This window comes from Mauremys mutica, chromosome 16 (genome assembly GCF_020497125.1).
Source record: "Mauremys mutica isolate MM-2020 ecotype Southern chromosome 16, ASM2049712v1, whole genome shotgun sequence".
Taxonomy (NCBI): domain Eukaryota; kingdom Metazoa; phylum Chordata; order Testudines; family Geoemydidae; genus Mauremys; species Mauremys mutica.
The window spans coordinates 30,460,527-30,484,844 of NC_059087.1; the positions used below are offsets into that span (position 1 = coordinate 30,460,527).

At 53.2% G+C, this 24,318-nt stretch overlaps 1 protein-coding gene across 2 annotated transcripts in view; it reads left to right on the top strand.

Moving 5' to 3' along the window:
- Nucleotides 1-24,318, top strand: part of RASAL1 (RAS protein activator like 1) — a 115,574-nt gene that overhangs the window by 20,863 nt on the left and 70,393 nt on the right. For both annotated transcript variants that reach the window (XM_044990534.1, XM_044990536.1), the window contains exons 3-5: nucleotides 2,940-3,053; nucleotides 3,714-3,775; nucleotides 7,279-7,408. In XM_044990534.1, coding sequence (XP_044846469.1) covers nucleotides 2,940-3,053; nucleotides 3,714-3,775; nucleotides 7,279-7,408 — 306 coding nt within the window. The remainder of the gene's footprint in view (nucleotides 1-2,939; nucleotides 3,054-3,713; nucleotides 3,776-7,278; nucleotides 7,409-24,318) is intronic.

The window sequence follows — 24,318 nt, forward strand, 5'->3', positions numbered from 1 at the left end:
CTCACACAGGGCCCAGCACATCTCCCTCCCTCTCTTCTCTTCCACTCTGTCTCTCTCCCCTTCTTCTTAATCACTCCCCTGCCCCTCCCCCAGCTTTCATTTCCTGAGCCGTCCCAGACATGGCCCAGGCTCATCGCCAGCCCTGCTGCCACCGCACTGTTCTCCCCGCTGGGAAGCCACCCCGTGTCCTGCTCATAACGCCAGGGGAGAATGAAAACAACCTCCTGCTCCTTGGAACCGCCACATCCCGGCCAGCACTGGGACTGGTGTCTGCGGGGAAAGCTTGGTCCAGGAATGTCTTTCAGGGGGTGGGGCGCTTGCAAAATCTGGATCCAACCTTTCCAGGCCTTTGGAACTGGGAGTTTGTTCTCAGCCCAGCACCAAGGCTGCGTTCCTCATTCGCTCAGGCACCGTGGAGCTCTCCTGGAAGCACTCTCCATCCATGCACAGCCAGGCAGCTAGCTCCTCTCTTTGCCTGGAACGGACAATTTTGCAGCCTTCAGCTCCGCTCCGTGTGATGAGATTGGGGACTGGGATTTCCATGGCTGTGGGGCTCACCCACTGGAGGCCAGCACAGCATCTCCCCTCTGCAGGGTGCCGCAGTCGGTTTCCCCTGAATCCGATCCCAAGGCTGCAGAATCTCCAGCAGGAGGTCACTGAGCAAGGGAAGCCAAGTCCCCTAATCAGCAGTGAGCTAGATGCCTTCATCTCCTCCTGCGCCCAGGGTCTGAGAGCTCCGATCCGGCAGCAGGAAGAAGTGGTAGGGAAATCAGATGTACTGGGGTAGGTAGCAGAGGGGGTCTGTCTCCGAGATGGCCACCGCTGCACCCTGCTCGAAACCCTCCCCATGTGGCAGCTCCTGGAGCTGGTGAGCTGCAAGCTGCGGCCACAGGGAGAGGCAGCAGCAAACATCTGGGAGCTGAGGGTAAGGGGGGTGCCCTGGAGGTGGGGGTGTGACTCAAGCTGTTGGGGGAGGAGTGGACCTTTAAATTGTACCCACCCCACTATCGGCAGGTACCAGTTGTCGCTGCAGGGCCACCCCTCCCAGGTCCTAGCAGCTCCTAGCAGCTTCCTCTCCTCAGCCAGCTGGGCTCTGCCCTTGGAGCAGCAGCCCTGAGCCCCCCTTGCTCCAGGGATTCACCGCAGGTGTTAGCTCCCCTCCTGTGTGGCTGCCCAGGACCCAGCTTATCTTAGCCCTTCCTCCCAGGACTCCGCCCCGTCCTCCCTCTCAGCTGCCTACTAGCCGCCCTGTGTAGACCCAGGGGCAGCCCAGCCCTCTTCAATTAGCTGGACTGGGCTCCCCTGCTGCTCCCAAGCTCCATCTCTCCGCGGGGACCAGCTCTCTGTGGTCTGGGGGGATCCCTCTTGCAGCTCCCACATGCAGTGTAGCTGAAAGGCTTGAGCACAGCGTTTCCTTTTGCTAGCTGAGAGGCTTTGGAGCGGCTCGGTCTGAATGTGAATCCCCAAGCCCTGGGAAATGAGCTGGGGAGCTGGGAAGTCATGAACTCTAGCCCCAGCTCAGTCACCCACTTGCTGGGTCCCCTTGGGCAAGCTGGTTGATCTCTCTGGGCTAAATTAATTCCTGGCTGTGTTTTCATGAACCACAGCGGATGAGTTTGGCCCTCTGTGCCTCAGTTTCCCCATCTGTAAAATGGGGATAATGATGCTTCCCTGCTGCTGGGGGGCTCAGGAGGGCTGACTGGCATGGCACCTTGATGCTGTAAATTGCTGCAGAGGTGCTGAACTCTGTTATTTTACTCTTACTTTCAGTGGGGTGTGAGCCAACTGCAGCCTCCACCTCGCTGGCTCCCCTTCCCTCCACTGGGGACTGACAGTAGTGGTGAAGCCAGCCAGTGCGGAGGTTTCCTTGGGTATCAGGGTCTTGCCATTGCTCCTCAAAGACATTCCGATGGGTTTGAGGAGAGACTGAGCTGACAGGATTTCTCCTGGGCCCAGGAAACTATTAACTGGGGTGGGGAGGGTGCACAGGCCCTGGCGCTGGTGTGGCAAAGGTGATTTTACAGTCTTCCCTAGCTCACGCCCCCCCCCCCCCGCCGCGCTGGACTGAAGCAGCAGTAAACGCCAGCCCCAGGTCTGGACGTCCCAAGGGGTGTGTGCCACACGCAGTGCCTGCCTTGGGCCAGCAGCCTGCTGCAGAGAAGGAGGCTCTGAGTATACCCCACCGGGAGCATTGCTGTGGGACTGCCAGAACTGGGAGCTGGAGTTTGCTTGAGCCGAGCCTTACCAGCTGTGTGGGTTTGATCTCCGGCAAATATGGCAGGCTTGTGATGCCGCATGGGCTGGGCAGCCTTTGGGTGGCTGTGCCAGGACTGGTGTGTGCGCCTGGCGCTGTACATGTTGGCAGTATCTGGGTGCGTGTGCTCGTGAGTTGGCACTTGTGTGGCTGTGTGTGTTGGTGGGGGCTGTTTGCTGCTGGGGATGTGTGTTGGCAGTAGCTGCGTGACTGATTGTTGGTAACATTTACGTCCCTTTGGCTGTGTGTGTGTGTGTGTGTGTGTGTGTTGGCTGTAGTTCTGTGCGTCAGTGGACGCTGCATGCCTCTGGTAGGGGCTGTGTGTACCTCTGTGCGTTTGGTGAGTCCACGTGCGTGGCACATGCTCTTGATTCTTGGAGCTGTGGGGTCCGGATGGCATCTCTGACTGTCTGGGGTGATCTCTCAGTCCCTGAGCAGGGCCAGAACCTCTGCCTCTCCTTCCACAGCCCTTGGGATAAAGCAGCTAGAGTAAATCTGCCCCAGAGGCCACCCCCAGGGGTAGAGACTGAGCCTGTAGTTCCCACAGTGACGGCTGGGTCCACTCGCTGTGATCCCTCTCACAGCCCCTCTCCACTGCTGCCGGCTCGGCTCCTGATTGCCTCGCGCAGGGGAGTGGTCCCGGCCCCTGGCATTGACTTCACCCGCCCCTGTGCTCTGCTTGCAGGACCGCTACCGTGTGGAAGAACCTGAATCCCTTCTGGGGGGAGGAGTACACCCTGCACCTGCCCATGGGCTTCCACAGTCTCGCCTTCTACGTGCTGGATGAGGACACCGTTGGGTAAGGCGGGTGCTGGGGAGGGCATGGGGGGCTGCTTCTGGGCCTGGAGAGGACCCTGGGTCTGCAGTGGGTCTTACTGAGCCAGGCTCTGCTTGGAACAATGGATCTGCCCCGGGCTCTGGTGCCACACGCTGGCCCATCCGTTCCCTGGGGCTGCCCCTCTGCCAGCCGTGCTGACTCAGCAGCAAACAGGCAGCAGGATTATTAGAGTATTTACTTGCCCTAATTCCCTCACAAATACCCCCTCCCATCCCCCACCCAAGGGCTCCTCCACAGTCAGGGCCTCTGAGCTTGGGGCTGCTGGGCTATCGGCTTGCCTCACGGGTGGCTGTGGGAGGAGCCCGTGGAGGAGGAATTCTCTGCTTCCCAGGGCTGGTTTCTCCAGGACCCTGTGGGCAAGGCACAGGACGGGCTTCAGGAGACGTAGGCTCTCTGATGCTCCCGTGAGGGGCTCCCTACGGTAACTACGGCCGTAGATAGACACCGACAGTCGGTTTCCTTGGTGGAGCTGTGCAGAGCAAAGCACGGAGGGCCCTGAACCGCTGGGGTGATGCGAGGAAGCCCGTTGAGGTGGATTGGCCCCTGGATACCCTGCTCCTTGGCCGTGCAGGGCAGTTAATTCCAGGCACTCTCTGCCCAGACCTGGCTCTTTCCTTGCAGGCACGACGATGTCATTGGCAAAATATCGCTCAGCAAAGAATGGATTTCGTCGTACCCGCGAGGTAGGTGCTGGGGCACTGGGGCTGCCGCGTGTCTTATGAAGGCAGCGCAGCAGGCACCAGACTGGCAACTTATGGGTCATTCTGCAAGGCCTGGGTCTGCCAATTTCAGAAAACCAAAGACCCTCGCGCCCCCGCTCCCTGTCCCGCCCCTTCCCAAGGCCCCGTCCCCGCTCCGTCACTCACTCACTCTCCCCCACCATCACTCACTCGCTGATTTTCACCGGGCTGGGGCCGGGGATTTGAGTGCGGGAGGGAGGGAGCGCTCCGGCTGAGGGTGCACCAGGGGTGGGGCTGGGGATGAGGGGTTTGGGGTGCAGGAGGGGGTGCCAGGCTGGGGCCAAGGGGTGCGGGAGGGGGTGTAGAGTCCAGGCTCTGGCAAGGAGTTTGGGTGTGGGAGAGGGCTCCAAGCTGGGCCAGGGGGTTGGGGCATGGGAAGGGGTTTGGGGTGCGGGCTCCAGGTGGCCCCGTAAATAGCAGCCGCACCAGCGCTGCCCTAGCATTTCCTGGGCCTCAGAGGCTGCTCGATCTGCCAGGAATCCTGGACACATGGCTCGGCCAGCGCACCGAGGACAAAAGTTTTTCCTGTTCTCTGGAATGCGGGGGGAGAGAATTCCCCACAAGTGATACATACACCCCACTGCTCCCCCTGGCTCACTGCTCCCCCAGCGGAGCCCAAATCACAGCAGCTGTAGGGAGAGTGCTGCTGCAGGCCCCCTCCTCCTCTCCCCACTGTTTGCAATGCCCCCCAGCCCCTCTCCTTCGTGCCCCCCAGTCTGGCCACTGGCTGGTGCCTCCATGCCCAACTGCTGCCCGACTCTGCTCGGACCCGTTCCCAGGGAGAGCCGGCCAACTGTAGTCCCATGCTCCTGCGCAGCCCATTCATCCCGGGAGGAGACTGACCAGCCCACAGCCCCTTACCTGCTTGCTGCATGGTCCTGAGATGAGCCCGGCGCAGCAGCCCCCGTGAAGTGGGCTACTGGGCCTGGGGCAGGCAGTGGCAGCTCGCCCTGCCCCCTCCCCTACTGGTGGCTGCATGCGGCCCCTGGGGAGCTGGGCTGGCTCCTCTCTCCGCTTCCCCAGCCAGGGAGCAGTGGGCTGGGTAGGGAGGGGGCTGAAGGCACTTCCTAAAGGCCACAAAACCCACTCTGCAGGGAGCCCCCAGCCACCCTGGTGGCTGCTGCCTGGGGTTAACCCTGCCGGCCCCAGCCTGCAGCTGGGTGCCTTTGCCAGCCCCTCCGCAGGGATCCCCCCCTGCCCGCCAGGCTCACACCACAAAGAGAGCTGCTGCTGCAGGCCTCCTTCACCCCCGCCCCGCCACCAACCGAAGTTTTAATGGCCTGGGCAGCGATGCAGACTGGAGCCGCCAGGGTCCCTTTTCGAGTGAGCATTCCAGTCAAAAACCGGACGCCTGGCAACCCTAGTGAGGCCTGGCTCAGATCCTAGCCTCCCCAGCGAGCAGGGCCCTGGCATGTACCCAACTTAGCTAGTTTGTCACTAGATTTAGTGACTTTTTGGTTTCCCTAACGAGAAAGTAAGTGACCAGTGAGAAATCTAGTGACTTTCACTGCCAATGACAGTGACGTTCAGAGAAAGACGTCACCAATATCATTCACAAGCAGCTCAATAGTGTTAATAAAATCCATTTCACGCTCTTCTTCCTACGTTCTGTTGCACACCCAGCTAATGTCATTGTGTCTCAATGGAGCATGTCCGTGGAAGGAATCACATTCCAGGGCTTCTCGGGCTGAGATCACTATAATCTGCAGGCGAGGAAAATAAGTTTGTGGAGGCTAATTAAACAGTTTGCTAAAGCCAGGCACACTTTGGAGAGAGCACCAGGCCCAGGACGTGTTTTTACCCAGACGTGTTCTTTCTCGCTGCTGCGTAGTACGTCGCACAGCCTGTGATGCAGGGAATGCCGGCTAATGAAGCGGGCTGGGCGGGGGAGGCAGGTTAGCCAGCGAGGGGAGCCGCATGGATGGACAGTGGGGTGGGATAAGACAGAGCCATGTGTCCCAATGGGGTGGGGGGGCACTGTGCCCCCCCTTACTGCCTTACTGCACGATCAAAGGTGGAGCTAGCTTGATTTCAGTTCCCCTTTGCCCCTTCCCCTGGCTTGGCTGGGGCTTAGCTGCCCGGCTGTTTTCAGAAATGAAACCCTGGAAGCAGGGGGAAGGGGTCCGGCTGGTGGACTTTTTGTTTTTTAAATCTACTTACTGGCTCCCTGCAGCATGAGCTCAGGTGAGGCAAATGCTCTCCTCCCCCCGGCTCTGGGCTCTCCCTTCCACTAGCCTGTGGGCGCAAATCCAGGCGGCAAGGAAGGGAGGCTCAGCTGAAATTAACCACCCCCAGCCGTGCTGGGCTGCCGTGTACAGAGCACCCTTCCCGCTGAGCAGAGGGCGCCCTCCTGACAACGACTATGTACTGTTGTAGTTGCTTCTGGTGTGCAACCGAATGTAGACGGAGAGCACGGAATGGGTTTTATTAACACTGTTGGGCTGCTTGTGAATGAGTTTGGGACTGTGCTCGCCTGTGGGCTGGTCTACACTGGGGGGGTGGCGGGGGGGAAATTGATCTAAGATACGCAAATCCAGCTACGTGACTAGCGTAGCTGAAGTCAAAGTATCTTAGATCGATTTACCTCGGGTCCTCACGGCGCGGGATCGATGTGCGCGGCTCCCCGTCGACTCTGCTACTGCCGCTCGCTCCGGTGGAGTTTCGGAGTTGACGGGAGCGTGTTCGGGGATCGATATATCGCATCTAGATGAGACACGATATATCGATCCCCGAAAAATCGATTGCTGGACGTACCCGGTGTGTGTGTGTATGTATGTATATAAAATTCTCTGTTGAATTCTCTGGAAAGTTTGTTTGGTGACATTTTTTACTCCTTTTGAGAGCTTCAACAGCTACATCTAGCAACTTTTCAGGGTTTGTCTGGTGACTTCCTGCTTTGTGGAGTTGGCAGCACCCCCCAGCAGCCCAGAGCAGCAGGGTAACAGCAGATGGAGAGGACAGGCCATCTGGCAGCATTGTCCCAGTGTTGCTGACTCTCCGGCTGTTGTGATTCTCTTGTTGTTTGGCACCCAAGTCCCTGCTCTTGGAGTCACAAAAGACTCTCCACTTGCCTTTTCAAAAGAAAAGTGGTTTTCTAGCCTTTGCTGCTTTGGGGAAAAGGCTGCAAGTGCCATCCAAGGGCACCCAAAAGGCGAGGGAAGAGACCCCCGGCTATTGGGATAGTTTTGTAGATCTCCTGATTTTAAGCCAATCTCGTGATTTTGGGGAGCTGGGGGGCTGACTTGTGATTTTTGACAGTTTGGGGCTGGCCATTCTGCGGATAACACCCCTAAGGTCTCTGCCGTGGCATGGGGTGGGGGCTGCGCAGGGATCACACATGGCCAGCATGGCAGCTGGGCAGCAGGCTGGCCTGCTGCGTCAGCCCCCCGAGGTGGGTGGGGCAGGGAGAGCCAGGCTGCTAGTTACAGACTCCTCCGCCATTGCAGGGATTGACAGCTGGATCAACCTGACACACGTGGACCCCAATGAAGAGGTTCAGGGAGAGATCTGCCTGGAGCTGAAGGTGCTGGAGGAGCCCCAGAAGAGGGCCCTGCACTGCCATGTCATTGAAGCCAGGTAGGAGTAGATGGCTCCTGTCTCTCCCACCCTCCTCTCTATCTTCCTCCATAGTGGTCTCCCCTTTCCTCCCTCCTCAGCCCAGGTGCCTCTCCAAGCCCCAGCAAAGAGCTCTCCCTTCCAGGACGGAGCGACAGTGCCTGAGACAGGCCCAGCTAGTCCCGTCCCTCCAGGCAGGAGGCATGGTGCTGCCGGCCAGCTTGTGGGACCAAGGCTGGGGGCAGGGGCTAAGACGACAGGGGGTTGCCAAGCTCTAGGCCTGCTTCAGTTCCTTTGCTCAGTGCCACAGCCCTTCCCCCTGCTCTGGGTTGCACAACGCCACCCGACAGAGACACCCGCTGTCCTCACTTCATCCTGGGGGCTGGCAGCCTGAGACCTGGCCCGGCACAGGAGTCCAGTAAACCCCAGGCCAGTGCGACTCCTCGTGGCTTTAGGCTGAGTCGAGACATTAACGCATCTGTCTGTCTGATGTCTGTCACCCTGGCATTTGGGCAGTTTGGCATGGTGCCTGGATGGCACGGCGATGGGCGCACATGAGTGCATAGCCATGGATGGGGATTCCCGCAGAGTGATGCGCCTGCATTTGGTGGGCAGTGACCCATTCTGAGGTTATCCCGAACCAGCCACAGTCAGGCGGGGCTTGTTACCCAGCTGGAGGTGGGCAGGCACGTGTCTCACCTCCTGCTAGGGGAGGAGGGGATAGCTCAAGAGGGACTGAGACCGGGGGCAAAGGGAGGTGTGCCCGACACCCATCTGCCATGGTGAGATGTGCCCAACACCCATCTGCCACTGAGCTGCCAGGGTGAGCTCTCCCTGATCAGTGGCCATGGGGACTCACGCCCTCCCTCCCACACATGTGCTCCGTGCCCACTTCTCAGATGCGGAATGGTGCCAGTGGAGGCTGCTGCACTGGCACTGATGGGAGAAAATGGACAGCATGATCCAACCCAAACTTAACAGCACCACCTCCTTCCTCATGGTGGGTCAGTTACTGCAGCTGCTGCTCTGCTCTGTTCTATCTGCATTCAATACAGTGGAATAATTGGGGTTGAAATTCTTTTCCTTCCTCATCTATCTGGCACAATTCCTATAGCAAGAGTAAAGAACTCGAGGTCCTTTTTAGACCCTGCATCCCTTCTGCTGGCAAATATTGATATTCCAGTAGCCCTTAAAGACCCCAGCCGAGATCATAAGAACGGCCCTACTGGGTCAGACCAAAGGTCCATCTAGCCCAGTATCCCGTCCTCTGACAGTGGCCAATGGCAGGTGCCCCAAAGGGAATGAACAGACAGGTTATCATCAATTGATCCATGTCCTGTCACCCAATCCCAGCTTCTGGCCAACAGGCTAGGGACACCATTCCTGCCCATCTTGGCTAATAGCCATTGATGGACCTATCCTCCAGGAATCTATCTGGCTCCCTTGTGAACCCTGTTATAGTCTTGGCCTTCACAATACCCTTGGGCAAGGAATTCCAGAGGTTGACAGTGTGTTGCGGGAAAAAATACTTTCTTGTGTTTGTTTTAAACTTGCTACCTAGTAATTTCATTGGGTGGCCCCTTGTTCTTGTCTTATGAGAAGGAGTAAATAACACTTCCTTATTGACTTTCTCTCTTCCACTCATGATTTTATAGACCTCTATCATAGCCCCCCTTAGTCGCCTCTTTTCCAGGCTGAAAATTCCCCGTCTTAATCATCTCTCTTCATACAGAATATTAGGGTTGGAAGGGACCTCAGGAGGTCATCAAGTCCAACCCCCTGCTCAAAGCAGGACCAATCCCCAGACAGATTTTTTAACCTAGTTCCCTGAATGGCCCCCTCAAGGGTTGAACTCACAACCCTGGGTTTAGCAGGCCAAAGCGCAAACTACTGAGCTATCCCTCCCCCCTGTAATCATTTTTGTTGCCCTTTTCTGAACCTTTTCCAATTCCAATATATCTTTTTTGAAATGGGGCGACCACATCTGCACTCTATTCAAGGTGTGGGCGCACCATGGATTTATAGAGACAAACAAGTCAGTTTCATAAATGTGAAAGAGGAATAAGATCCTCCCCCGATCCTGCTCCCAGCACCAGCTGATTTAGAGCTCAGGAGAGGGGGGCAGTGCCGGTGCATAGTGTAGGCAGGAGTTATGCAGCCTTTCCCAGCACAGCTATGCCAGTGCCCTGGTGTCACCTCCAGAGGTACCAGCATTGTGAGGCACCTCGTGACCACCTGCCCTTGGTGTGAGGAAGTCTTGCCTACGCCTGCCAGAGGTCAGGTCCCCGACTCCACCAGCCTCGAGCAACACAAGCCCACCCCTCTCAGCCTTCATGGGTTCTGCTGTCCCTCCACAGGTTAGCAATAGGCACCCGCCAGCCCTCCCCCGAGCCCTCTGAGTGCCCACCCGGAGTGTCCAGCTTCTGTTCTACTGGCCACTCTCTGTATTCACAGACGCTGCTCCCAAAGGAACAGTGCACCCAGCTTGCCAGCTACACCTGAGATCACAGTTCTGCTCAACTCTCAGCACTTAGATATGTTTCTAGTGTAAACAAGCCAAAGTCTAGCAAACAAAGAGTAGAGATTTCAAATAATTGCAAGTAGACGTAACTGGAAACAAATGGTTACATATAAAATCAACTCACAACATGCATTCTAGAAGCTTGACTTAACGAACTAGATATTCTCCCCAAAGTCCTTCCAGTGTTTTTCAGTGACAGTTCGCTGTGATCTTTCTACCATGAGACAAGTCACACTGTCAGCTTGCTTCCTGGGGGAAAGATTCATAGGGTTACCTCTGCCGTCCCCGCTTCTATATCCAATGACCCATTGTCATTACTTGTGAACAGGCTGCCCCCTGCTGATGGGGTTTCCTGTGTGCGTCTTTCTTGTAGATTTCTGCAAGCTCTTGCTTAGGACCTGGCTCCATATGCAAATAGACCTCTAATGTGAAGCGCCCAGTGCCCAGACAGGGAGTCTGCCCAGCCTGTTAGCCCCTGCCTGAAAGGAACCTCTCCTGTTCATTTGCTTTCACTCCCAGGCTTCGAGAACATAATTGCCAGTATGGACACACCCCTCCTTAAATAGTATCCATGTGGCCATTTTGCAATGATTGCGATGATCAGTGGGATGCTGGCTCATAGTGGAGACCTCACAAGCTGCCCTTTGAATTGTTGTGCCTACACCTGGCCTCAGGGGTCCCTGTGAAACCCCAGGCATTACTTGTGCCCGCTGCCTGTTGGCATCAAGAGGTCTCTGGGTCACACCTACCCCCTTCCATTGACGCGGTGGGGTAAGCCACTGGCTAATCCTTATGTGTCATCTCAGAACCCTCCTGCCTCGACAGTGCATCTGTCACTGCATTTTCTTTGCTCTTAATATGTACAATGTCCATATCATGTTCCCAGAGAGCTGTACTCCAGTTGGTAGGTTTGGTTCTGTGTAGGCATGCCAATGGAGGGTAGTGTGTAGGGCTATTAAACAGATTGACTTAACTGCTTGACTGCCCAAACAATTGCATGACATTCTCTTTCTGTGGCCTGGTCTACACTACGTGTTTAAACCGAATTTAGCAGCGTTAAACCGATTTAACCCTGCACCCGTCCACACAATGAGGCCCTTTATATCGATATAAAGGGCTCTTTAAACCGATTTCTGTACTCCTCCCCGACAAGAGGAGTAGTGTTGAAATCGGTATTGCCATGTCGGATTAGGGTTAGTGTGGCCGCAAATCGACGGTATTGGCCTCCGGGCGGTATCCCACAGTGAACCATTGTGACCGCTCTGGAAAGCAATCTGAACTCGGATGCACTGGCCAGGTAGACAGGAAAAGCCCCGCGAACTTTTGAATTTCATTTCCTGTTTGCCCAGTGTGGAGCTCTGATCAGCACAGGTGACCATGCAGTCCCAAATCCAAAAAGAGCTCCAGCATGGACCGTACGGGAGATACTGGATCTGATCGCTGGATGGGGAGGCAAATCTGTTCTATCAGAGCTCCATTACAGAAGACAAAATGACAAAGCATTTGAAAAAATCTCCAGGCTATGATAGACAGAGGCCACAGCAGGGACTCAGCACAGTGCTGCGTGACAAGCGTAGTGGAAAGCCAAAGAATCAAACGGACACTCATGGAGGGAGGGAGGGGGGACTGAGGACTCAAGCTATCCCACAGTTCCCGCAGTCTCCGAAAAGCATTTGCATTCTTGGTTGAGCTCCCAATGCCTGAAGGGTCAAAAACATTTTCCCGGGTGTTTCAGGGTGTATGTCATCAATTTACACCCTTCCCCACCCCCCGAAAGAAAAGGGGAAAAATCGTTTCTCGCCTTTTTTCAATGTCACCCTATGTCTACTGCATGCTGCTGGTAGATGGGTTGCTGCAGCGCTGAACACCAGCATCCCCTTCCCGGTGGCAGACGGTACAATATGACTGCTATCCATCGTCATCATCAGCCTGTGAGTGCTCCTGGCTGGCCTCGGTGAGGTTGGCCGGGGGTGCCTGGGTAAAAATAGGAATGACTCCCGGTCATTCCTGGCAGACGGTACAGAAGGCTTGGTAACCGTCCTCATCATAGCAACTGGGGGCTGAGCTCCATCACACACCCCCCTTTCATGTCTAAAGAAAAGATTCAATCCTGCCTGGACTATCATAGCAGCTGGAGGCTGCCTCCCCCTCATTTTATCTCACTAAAAGTCAGTGTTTCTTATTCCTGCATTCTTTATTACTTCATCACACAAATGGGGGGACACTGCCACGGTAGCCCAGGAGGGGTGGGGGAGGAGGGAAGCAACGGGTGGGGTTGTTGCAGGGGCACCCCCTAGAATGGCATGCAGCTCATCATTTCTGCGGGATCTCTGGGGCTCTGACACGGAGCAGCTGTGCTCTATGGTTCTCTAGTACACTTGCCCCATATTCTAGGCAGGACTGACTCTATTTTTAGACAAAACATAAAGAAGGGAATGACCTGGGGAGTCATTCCCATTTTTGTCCATGCACCCCCAGCCGACCTCAGCGAGGCCAGCCAGGAGCACCCATGACAGCAGCAGACGGTACAAAAGGATTGATAACCATCATCGCCAATTTCCAAATGCAAACGGTGCAAAATGACTGAACCATCATCTCATTGCCAATTTACAATGGCAGACGGTGCAATAGGGATGGTAAACGTCTCTGCTACCTTGCAAAGGCAAATGAATGCTGCTGTGTAGCACTGCAGTACTGCCTCTGTCAGCAGCATCCAGTACACATACGGTGACAGTGACAAAAGACAAAACAGGCTCCATGGTTGCCATGCTATGGCGTCTTCCAGGGCAATCCAGGTGAAAAAGGGCGCGAAATGATTGTCTGCCGTTGCTTTCACGGAGGAAGGATTGAGTGACGACATTTACCCAGAATAACCCGCGACACTGTTTTTGCCCCATCATGCATTGGGATCTCAACCCAGAATTCCAATGGGCGGGGGAGACTGCAGGAACTATGGGATAGCTACGGGATAGCTACCCACAGTGCAACGCTCCAGAAATCGACGCTAGCCTTGGTACATGGACGCACATCGCTGAATTAATGTGCTTAGTGTGGCCGCGTGCACTCGACTTTATACAATCTGTTTTAAAAAACTGGTTTCTGTAAAATCGGAATAATCCCGTAGTGTAGACATACCCTGAGACAGAGTAATTTTGTTGTGGGGAGGGTTATCAGTTTTTTACTTAAGAAAGCAATAGGAGGCTTTTTGTTGCCTTCACCTGCTTGCATTAGTATTGCTCCCAGGCCTGTGTGAGATGTGTCCATGCACAGTTCAAACCCCTTGTCAAAATCAGGACCAGCCAGAAAAGGTTCTCTCACAGAACTTTCTCTTCCTCACCAAAGATTTTCTGACAGGCTGCCATCCACACCACTTTGTTGGACTTTTGCAAAAAGTCAAAAACTGTGATAGCAGACCCAATGCCACTGAACCCCACCAAGCCTGCAGGAATAATTAGCCAAGCCTATAAAAGTTGAACTTGCTTTTGTTTTTGTGCACAGGCTGGTTAACAACTGAGTCCACTTTCAAGGGATCCAAGCAAATCTGGCCCCCTCCTACCCAATGACTTTGGATACCCTTATTTGACACTTTTACTGAAACCTGCACCCTCAGCGCAATTCTCAAGTGTTAGTCTGTATCCACAGAAACAACAAGGAGTCCGGTGGGACCTTAAAGACTAACAGATTTATTTGGGCATAAGCTTTTGTGGGTAAAAAACCTCACTTCTTCAGAAGCATGGAGTGAAAGTTACAGATGCAGGCATTCTATACTGACACATGGAGAGAAGGGAGTTACCTCACAAGTGGAGAACCAGTGTTGACAGGGCCAATTCGATCAGGGTGGATGTGGTCCACTCCCAATAATAGATGAGGAGGTGTCAATTCCAGGCGAGGCAAAGCTGCTTTTGTAATGAGCCAGCCACTCCCAGTCCCTGTTCAAGCCCAAATTAATGGTGTTAAATTTGCAAGCGAATTTTTGTTGTGCTACTTCTCTTTGAAGTCTGTTTCTGAAGGTTTTTTTGTTCAAGAATAGTTACTTTTAAATCTGTTATAGAATGTCCAGGGAGATTGAAGTGCAGGGCTGCCCAGAGGATTCAGGGGGGCCCCGCTTCGGTGGTAATTCGGGGCGGGGGACCTTCCGCTCCGGGACTCACCACCGAAGTGCCCCAAAGACCTGCGGCAGGGGTCCCCCGCCGCTGAATTACCACCAAAGACCCGGCACTTCGGCGGCGGGTCCCGCTTCGGCAGTAATTCGGCGGCAGGGAGTCCTTCCACCCCAGAGCGGAAGGACCCTCCGCCGCCGAAGACCTGGAGCGGAAGAAGTTCTGGGGGCCCCGGCTTCGCAAGAGTTTTCCAGGGGCCCCAGAGTGAGTGAAGGACCCTGCTTCAGGGGCCCCAAAAAACTCTCGTGGGGGCCTGAGGCAAATTGCCCCACTTGCCCACCCCCCCTCTGGGCGGCCCTGTTGAAGTGTTCATCTACTGGCTTTGTATGTTGCCATTCCTGATGTCTGATTTGTGTCCATTTATTCTTTTACATAGGGACTGTCCGGTTTGGCCAATGTACATGGCAGAGGGGCATTGCTGGCACACGATGGCATATATCACATTGGTAGATGTGCTGGTGAATGAGCCCCTGATGGCATGGCTGCTGTGGTTGGGTCCTCTGATGGTGTCACTAGAGTAGATATGGGCACAGAGAAGGCAACGAGGTTTGATACAGGGATAGGTTCCTGGGTTGGTGTTTCTATGGTGCGGTGTGTAGTTGCTAGTGAGTATTTGCTTCAGGTTTGAGGGCTGTCTGTAAGGGAGGACTGGCCTGCCTCCCAAGGCCTGTGAGAGTGAGGGATCGTTTTCCAGGATAGGTTGTAGATCCTTGATGATGTGCTGGGGAGGTTTTAGCTGGCGGCTGTACGTGATGGCCAGTGGTGTTCTGTTGTTTTCCTTTTTGGGTTTGTCCTGTAGTAGGTGATTTCTGGGTACCCGTCTCACTCTGTCAATCTGTTTCCTCACTTCCCCAGGTGGGTATTTAAGAACGCTTGATAGAGATCCTGTAGGTGTTTGTCTCTGTGTGAGGGATTGGAGCAAATGCAGTTGTATCTTAGGGCTTAGCTGTAGACTATGGATCGCGTGTTGTGGTCTGGATGGAAGCTGGAGGCATGTAGGCAAGTATAGGGGTCAGTAGGTTTCCGGTATAGGGTGGTGTTTATGTGACCATCACTTATCTGCACTGTAGTGTCCAGGAAGTGGATCTCTTGTGTGGACTGGTCCAGGCTGAGGTTGATGGTGGGGTGGAAATTGTTGAAATCCAGGTGGAATTCCTCAAGGGCCTCCTTTCCGTGGGTCCAGATGATGAAGATGTCATCAATGTAACGCAAGTAGAGGAGGGGCGCTAGGGGACGAGAGCTGAGGAAGTGTTGTTCTAAGTCAGCCATAAAAATGTTGGCATACTGTGGGGCCATGCGGGTACCCATAGCAGTGCCACTGATTTGAAGGTATAAGTTGTCCCCAAATCTGAAATGGTTATGGGTGAGAACAAAGTCACAAAGCTCAGCATCAGGATATGCATCAGGAACCGTAACCGCACTAAACTTCTTGTAATCAACACAAAACCTTATGGTCCCATCCTTTTTGGGGCCCATAACAACAGAAGAAGCCCAGAGACTGTTGGCTCCTGTAATTATTCCCATGTCAGCATGCTAGATATCTCCTTACTAATGTGCTCCTGCATTTGACCAGTTGTAAGGAGTGCTCTGCCGAGTGCATGTGGTGGTCCCACAGTGTTAATCTTATGGACCATTTTGTGAGTCAAGTCTGGTCTTCTGGACTCATAGAGTCATAGACTTTAAGGTCACAAGGGACCATTATGATCATCTAGTCTGAGCTCCTGCACAACACAGGCCACAGAATCTCACCCACCTACTCCTGTAACAAACCCCTAACCTATGTCTGAGTTACTGCAGTCCTCAAATCATGGTTTAAAGACCTCAAGGTGCAGAGAATCCTCCAGCAAGTGACCCGTGCCCCATGCCGCAGAGGAAGGCGAAAAACCTCCAGGGCCTCTGCCAATCTGCCCTGGAGGAAAATTCCTTCCTGACCCCAAATATGGCGATCAGCTAAATCCTGAGCATGTGGGCAAGACTCACCAGGCAGCACCCAGGAAATAATTTGCTGTAGTAACTCAGATCCCACCCCATCTAACATCCCATCACAGACCACTGGGCATACTTACCTGCTGATAATCAAAGATCAATTAATTGCCAAAATTAGGCTATCCCCTCATACCATCCCCTCCATAAACTTATCAAGCTTAGTCTTGAAGCCAGATATGTCTTTTGCCCCCACTTCTCCCCTTGGAAGGCTGATCCAGAACTTCACTCCTCTGATGGTTAGAAACCTTCGTCTAATTTCAAGTCTAAACTTCCTAATGTTCAGTTTATATCCATTTGTTCTTGTGTCCACATTGGTACTAAGCTTAAATAATTCCTCTCCCTCCCTGATATTTATCCCTCTGATATATTTATAGAGAGCAATCATATCTCCCCTCAGCCTTCTTTTGGTTAGGCTAAACAAGCCAAGCTCTTTGCGTCTCCTTTCATAAGACAGGTTTTCCATTCCTCGGATCATCCTAGTAGCTCTTCTCTATACCTGTTCCAGTTTGAATTCATCTTTCTTAAACATGGGAGACAAGAACTGCACACAATATTCCAGATGAGGTCTCACCAGTGCCTTGTATAACGGTACTAACACCTCCTTATCTTTACTGGAAATACCTCGCCTGATGCATCCCAAGACCGCATTAGCTTTTTTAATGGCCACATCGCATTGGCGGCTCATTGGACAAGACCTGGTGATGCCTTTGCAGCATGGCCAAAATCTCTGCCTTTTCATTCTTTGCGTAGATCAGTGCTCTGTAGTGAGATGTCTCTGTGGCATTCAGTCATCAAGTCAAACAGCAGATCATGTTTCCAGTGGTGTCACAACTGTGATACCTGTTTCTATGCACAGTCTACAGCACAGCCCTGCTGTAGGGCCTTCATATATTGTAGGTGATATTGTTAACCCTTTCTACCACCTCACAAGGCTCTTCCCATGAGTTCTGCATTTTGTACTTTTTTTTACAGGGAGCAACACCCGTTCCAGAACCCCTACATCAAATGATTGGTCAGGGGTTTGTGATCATACCATTCCTCTGAGCTGTGTGGCTTGTTAAGAGGTTTTGCTGCACCATCACTATCATAAACTGTTACAAACAGGCCACTTAAAATCTATAACATTCAGGGGAGAAATGAAACCTAGATCCCAAATCCCACCCCTCTGTCGCCAGGTGTATTTAAAATAACGTACAGCAGATAACATTTATTACTCTAACACCTTAATAACAAAGTTAATAAGTTTGGCGGTTACCAAGTCCTCCATTAACAAATGATAGCAGCAGGGATAAAAGTGGAGAGAAAGAGAGGAAGCGGGTGGAGGGAAGGTTTCACAATCACCAGACTTCCCAGATCCGGACGTCTCGATGTCCAGGTACAGCTGGGCTCTGGTTCCTCTGGTCGATCTCAGGTGGCTTGACTCAAACCCTTCACCAGGTAAATCTGTCTCCTAGTCTTCTGTGCATCTTCCTGAGATTGAGCAAACTCCCCCGCTGGGCAGAGTGAGTGCGGTGTGCTGCTGCTATGACGGGCAGGGCGAGTGAGTACGTGGAGTTCAAGGGGTTAGTCTGCCTGTGAAGTGGTGGGAGAGACACAGCCGCCCGAGCTCTTCCTGAGCGGCGATCTACGAACGGACAGTGACCGGGCAGCCCACGGACATCCAACGACAGTGCCGCCCATGTGTGCTCCCCTTGCACGCTGCTCTTTGCACCTGGCCCACTTCTTGGGCTGCACACGGCACCAAAGGGGTGGGGTCTCTCTCTCTGTTACTAGGCAGAATAGAGATCATAGGGCAACCAAAGGTTACACAGGGCAACTCATGGGAAGCAAGGGGATGAATGTATCGATAAAGTGGGGTGGGGGGCATTATCCCTACAAGACTTTGAATCTTCCCTAAGCCTTTGCACATATTCAGCCACTGGTTCCCCCTCTGCTTCCCCCTCCCAAGAGTCTCTGACCTTTCTCCCATCTAGGAGGTCAAATGGGGTGAACCCTGTGGGCAAACAACAGATAGGATAACGTTACATCCCAGTCACTGGCCCTGCAGCTTACCTAGATATTGGGGTCAGTTGAGCCTCTCAGCTAAACCGTTTGTTTCTGGGTGATGGAGACAAACCCAAACACCCTCCATAAGTCACTAAATAGCTGGGACATGACATTTGGCCCAGAATCTGATAGGATCTGGTTTGGAAAGCTTGCCCTGCTGAGTATAGGGAATAGTTCCTTGGCAACTGTCTCAGCTTGCACATTAGACAGAGATTGCTTCTGGGTACCTGGGCGCAGAATCCACCACCACTAATATAGATCTTTTTCCTCTGTGCATCGGGCTGGCTCATGGCCTTATGATATCCATGGCAACCCTGAAAAATGCTTCTTTGATCACTGGTAATGGGTGCCCAGGAGCCTTGCAGTGTCCTGCAGCCTTTTCCTGCTCTGACACGAGTCACGCAGTGTGTAGTGTTCTGTTACCTCCTGTGGCCGCTAGGCCAGTAGATGTTTTTCTTTAACCTTTCCTATGTCCCGAGTGATCAGCAAAAGGGCAATTCTGGGCCAATAGCACTAACTCTGCCCCATGCTTATGCCCAATGAATTGGCTGTAGGGCTCCCCAGGACTCCTGTCTTCCTCCACCCCTGCTTCCACCTACGGCTGTCCCTCCTCTCTGGAGGAACCCCCCCCCCCCATTCTCTCTTTCTGGGGCATTCCTGAGGACTCCCTTGTGCTCTCCGGGGAGGTGTCTGCACTCTGGCACTTGCTGGCACTGACCATGGCTGAGGTCAGAGGGGTGACTCCTCCTTCCCCTTCCCGGAGGACACATTGCTGCTGCTAAGGGTGCCTGCAAGTCCAGCTCCCCAGCTGTTCCAGTGCTGGGAACTTACACCCAGCTCTGCCGGTGCCCCTCAACCCTGCCCTGCTGCACCTCCGCTAGCCCAAACTGGGGGGATGCCTGTTGAGCAAAACAGTCTTGTGATGCAGCTGGATGTTCACTGCTCCTCAAGCTGAGACGTGCCCCTTGCCCCAGCCACATCACTCTTTGAAACAGGGCAGGATTTGAATGTAAGGCCAGTGTCCTTTACCTTCTGCCTGCAGCACAGGTCATTTCAAACACAGGGATTGCTAAAGTGACTCAGTAGCTTTATACCCCAGTTCCGGGCCCCTCTCCTTTTTGGTAACAGCCTAGTGGTTATAGCTCAGCATCCAGTACTGCTAAGATTCTCATCCGGGGTATTAAACATTATCTAAGAGCTATTATGCTATTATCATAGGGCTCAAAACACCTTACAAAGGAGGTCGGTATCATTATCCTCATTTTAGAGGTGGGGAAACTGGGGCAGAGAGTGGAGCAGTGATGTGGCCAAAGTCACGCAGGAAGTCTGAATGAGCAGGGAATTCAACCCAGGACTCATGAATCCTGCTGTGCAGGGCCCCTTCTTCTCTGCAGCTTTTAGGCCATGTGGAGAGAAGAACCATGTGCCCCACCAAGAATGGGGAGGAAAGAGTTAATGGTTTGTTTGGGGCTTTTTATTTATTTGGTTTAACTCTCTCACTGGAATCCCATTATCACTGGCAAGATGGTGAGAAGTTCTTGCTGGGAAGTGGCGCTGGGAGGTGTGAGGGCCTGATTTGTGCGGGTGAAGAGATGAGGTGTTGGGAAGAGAAACAAGACAGTTTCACAGAGCAGTGGACCCCCGCCCCTCACACACACAGAAGAGTTAGTAGGGGAAACAAAAGTGGATGGGAACCTGGGGGGCAGTGACCATGAGATGGTCGAGTTCAGGATCCTGACACAAGGAAGAAAGGAGAGCAGTAGAACAGAGACCCTGGACTTCAGAAAAGCAGACTTTGACTCCCTCAGGGAACTGATGGGCGGGATCCCCTGGGAAAATAACATGAGGGGAAAAGGAGTCCAGGAGAGCTGGCTGTATTTTAAAGAATCCTTATTGAGGTTGCAGGAAAAAACCATCCCGATGTGTAGAAAGAATAGTAAGTATGGCAGGCGACCAACTTGGCTTAACAGTGAAATCCTTGCTGATCTTAAACGCAAAAAAGAAGCTTACAAGAAGTGGAAGATTGGACAAATGACCAGGGAGGAGTATAAAAGTATTGCTCAGGCATGCAGGAGTGAAATTAGGAAGGCCAAATCACACTTGGAGTTGCAGCTAGCAAGAGATGTTAAGAGTAACAAGAAGGGTTTCTTCAGGTATGTTAGCAACAAGAAGAAAGTCAAGGAAAGGGTGGGCCCCTCACTGAATGAGGGAGGCAACCTAGTGACAGAGGATGTGGAAAAAGCTAATGTACTCAATGCTTTTTTTGCCTCTGTCTTCACCAAGGTCAGCTCCTAGACTGCTGCACTGGGCAGCACAGTATGGGGAGGAAGTGACCAGCCCTCTGTGGAGAAAGAAGTGGTTCGGGACTATTTAGAAAAACTGGACCAGCACAAGTCCATGGGGCTGGATGCGCTGCATCCAAGGGTGCTAAAGGAGTTGGCGGATGTGATTGCAGAGCTATTGGCCATTATCTTTGAAAACTCATGGTGAACGGGGGAGGTCCCAGATGACTGGAAAAAGGCTAATGTAGTGCCCATCTTTAAAAAAGAGAAGAAGGAAGATCCAGGGAACTACAGGCCAGTCAGCCTCACCTCAGTCCCTGGAAAAATCATGGAGCAGATCCTCAAGGAATCAATTCTGAAGCACTTAGAGGAGAGGAAAGTGATCAGGAACAGTCAGCATGGATTCACCAAGGGCAAGTCATGCCTGACTAACCTAATTGCCTTCTACGGCGAGATAACTGGCTCTGTGGATGAGGGGAAAGCAGTGGATGTGCTATTCCTTGACTTTAGCAAAGCTTTTGATACGGTCTCCCACAGTATTCTTGCCGGCAAGTTAAAGAAGTATAAGTTGGATGAGTGGATTATAAGGTGGATAGAAAGCTGGCTAGATCGTCGGGCTCAACGGGTAGTGATCAACAGCTCCATGTCTAGTTGGCAGCCGGTTTCAAGCGGAGTGCCCCACGGGTTGGTCCTGGGGCCAGTTTTGTTCAATATCTTCATTAATGATCTGGAGGATGGTGTGGACTGCACCCTCAGCAAGTTTGCAGATGACACTAAACTTGGAGGAGTGGTAGATGTGCTGGAGGGTAGGGATAGGATACAGAGGGACCTAGACAAATTAGAGGACTGGGCCAAAAAAAACCTGATGAGGTTCAACAAGGACAAGTGCAGAGTTCTGCACTTAGGACGGAAGAATCCCATTCACTGTTACAGACTAGGGACCGAATGGCTAGGAAGCAGTTCTGCAAAAAAGGACCTAGGGGTTACAGTGGACAAGAAGCTGGATATGAGTCAACAGTGTGCCCTTGTTGCCAAGAAGGCTAATGGCATTTTGGGCTGTATAAGTAGGGGCATTGCCAGCAGATCGAGGGATGTGATCATTCCCCTCTATTCGACATTGGTGAGGCCTCATCTGGAGTATTGTGTCCAGTTTTGGGCCCCACACTACAAGAAGGGATGTGGATAAATTGGAGAGAGTCCAGCAGAGGGCAACAAAAATGATTAGGGGGCTGGAGCACATGACTTATGAGGAGAGGCTGAGGGAACTGGGATTGTTTAGTCTGCAGAAGAGAAGAATGAGGGGGGATTTGATAGCTGCTTTCAACTACCTGAAAGGGGGTTCCAAAGAGGATGGATCTAGACTGTTCTCAGTGGTAGCAGATGACAGAACAAGGAGTAATGGTCTCAAGTTGCAGTGGGGGAGGTTTAGGTTGGATATTAGGAAAAACTTTTTCACTCAGAGAGTGGTGAAGCACTGGAATGGGTTACCTAGGGAGGTGGTGGAATCTCCTTCCTTAGAGGTTGTTAAGGTCAGGCTTGACAAAGCCCTGGCTGGGATGATTTAGTTGGGGTTGGCCCTGCTTTGAGCAGGGGATTGGACTAGATACCTCCTGAGGTCCCTTCCAACCCTGAGATTCTATGATTCTATGACCCCTCTCCCAGCGTGCGCCAGCCCAGAAAAGGGAGGGTGTGACAGTGCAGAGTGTGGGCAGGAGTTACACAAGCTTTGCTGGTGTCCCTCAGTCCTGAGCTCCAGACCTGCCCCTGCTAGTCCAGTCCTGGGCTTCCCACGCAGCCAGCTCTGCCATGCCTCTCAGTCCCAACCCCCAGCCACATGCTGTGCTAGTCTTGGGCATCCCACACAGCTCTCCCGGTGCACCTCAGGCCTGTCAGGCAGTCCCCTGCTTTTCCAGTCCTGGGCTCCCCACATGCTGAGCTCTGCTGATGCCCCATAGTTTCAGCCTCCCTCCCTTCCCCACCGCCTGCTATTCCACTTCAGCTCCCCTACTGTTCCAGTGCTGGAGGGGTGCGGGCTCTGAGAGGGAGTTAGGGTGCTGGGTGTGGGCTCTGGGCTGGGATAGAGGGTTGGGGTGCAGGAGGGGGTGTGGGGTGCTGGGTGTGGGCTCTGGGCTGGGTCAGAGGGTTGGGGTGCAGGAGGGGGTGTGGGGTGCTGGGTGTGGGCTCTGGGTGGGACAGAGGGTTGGGGTGCAGTAGGGGGTGTGGGGCATCGGGCTGGGGATGAGGAGTTTGGGGTGCACCAGGCAGGTTGCCCTGGGGTGGGGAGCTACAGAGGACTCCTCCCCCCAGCCCTCTTCCTGCCGGCAGCAGCGAGCTCCATGGGAGGCGGGACCCCAGCCCCCCTGCACAACATTCACCCAAGCCCCCTCCCCCCCTCCAGCTGCTGCTCAGGAGCTCCAGCCAGGATAATTCCCCCCCACGCCCCCCGGAGTTGCCTGCTGGGGGCAGGGGTGGCTCCCATGCACCTCCTTCCTCCGCAGGGGCAGCAGCCGCCTCAACCTGCCCCCAGCTCCGCTCCCTTGCAGCTGGCAGTGCCGCAGCTGGCGAGAGAGCACAGTGTGGAGCTGCAGGGGGCAGTCGCCCGCTGCCCAGGACAGGCAGGGATGCTCAGGGAGGTGCACGGGGCAGTAGGTGGGGACGCTCCGGGGGAGGTGCGCAAGGGCAGCAGGCGAGGCCAGGGGAGAGACCTGGCCCTGAACATTGGTGGAGCCTGGGCCCTGAATTTGCTAGAGCCTGGGCACCATGGGCCCATACCTCACCGCCCCTGGCTGGAACCTCTGCATGGCTCTGCCCACGCCCCTCCAGCCTGTCCTGCAGCCCCCCCTCGTTATCCCAGAACGAGGCTTGGAAGGACAAGATATTTATGGGTAAAGTTGGAAAAACCATCCATTTCCCCTTCCCCCCTCCCCCTGACAAAAAAAAATAGCTCCAGCACCAATAATCAACATTTGCAGCTAGGCAAAGTAAGAAAAATGCTGCCTGCGAATTTATGAGAGTTTTATTTATGGCTGTTTTTTTAATGGTTCTAAAACTTTCACCTTTCAAATCTCAGTGTCTGCTCTCATTAATACTGATAGTCGGACTCTCCCCAATTTCTTGCAACTGTTCACATTTAAATTGATTAAAAATTAAAAAAGCTTAAAAACATATGTCAAAATTATAAAAAAAAATCACATTCTGCCAAGCCCACCCCTCACTGTGGAGTTGCCTGTTGAGCAAAAACTTCTTTTTTGCAGCTGGATGTTCATTGCTCCCCAAGCTGAGACGCAGCCCACCTCCAAGTGATGACAGTCTTTGAAATAGAATTGTAGGACTGGAAGGGACCTCGACAGGTCATCTAGTCCCGTCCCCTGCACTCATGGCAGGACTAAGCATTATCTAGACCATCCCTGACAGGGGTTTGTCTAACCTGCTCTTAAAAATCCCCAATGATGGAGACTCCACAACCTCCCTGGGCAATTGATTCCAGCGCTTAACCATCCTGACAGGGAGTTTTTCCTAATGTCCAATCTAAACCTCCCTTGCTGCAGTTTAAGCCCATTGCTTCTTGCCCTGTTAGAGGTTAACAAGAACAATTTTTCACCCTCCTCGTAACAACCTTTTATGTGCATGAAAAGTGTTATCGTGTCCCTGCTTCAGTCTTCTCTTCTCCAGACTAAACAAACCCAATTTTTTCAATCTTCCCTCATAGGTCATGTTTTCGAGACCTTTCATCATTTTTGTTGCTCTTCTCTGGGCTTTCTCCAATTTGTCCACATCTTTCCTGAAATGTGGCACCCAGAATTGCAAACAATACTCCAGTTGAGGATTTATCAGCGCAAAGTACAGCAGAAGAATTACTTCTGATGTCTTCCTTACAACACTCCTGCTAATACATCCCAGAATGATGTTTGCTTTTGTAGCAACAGCATTACACTG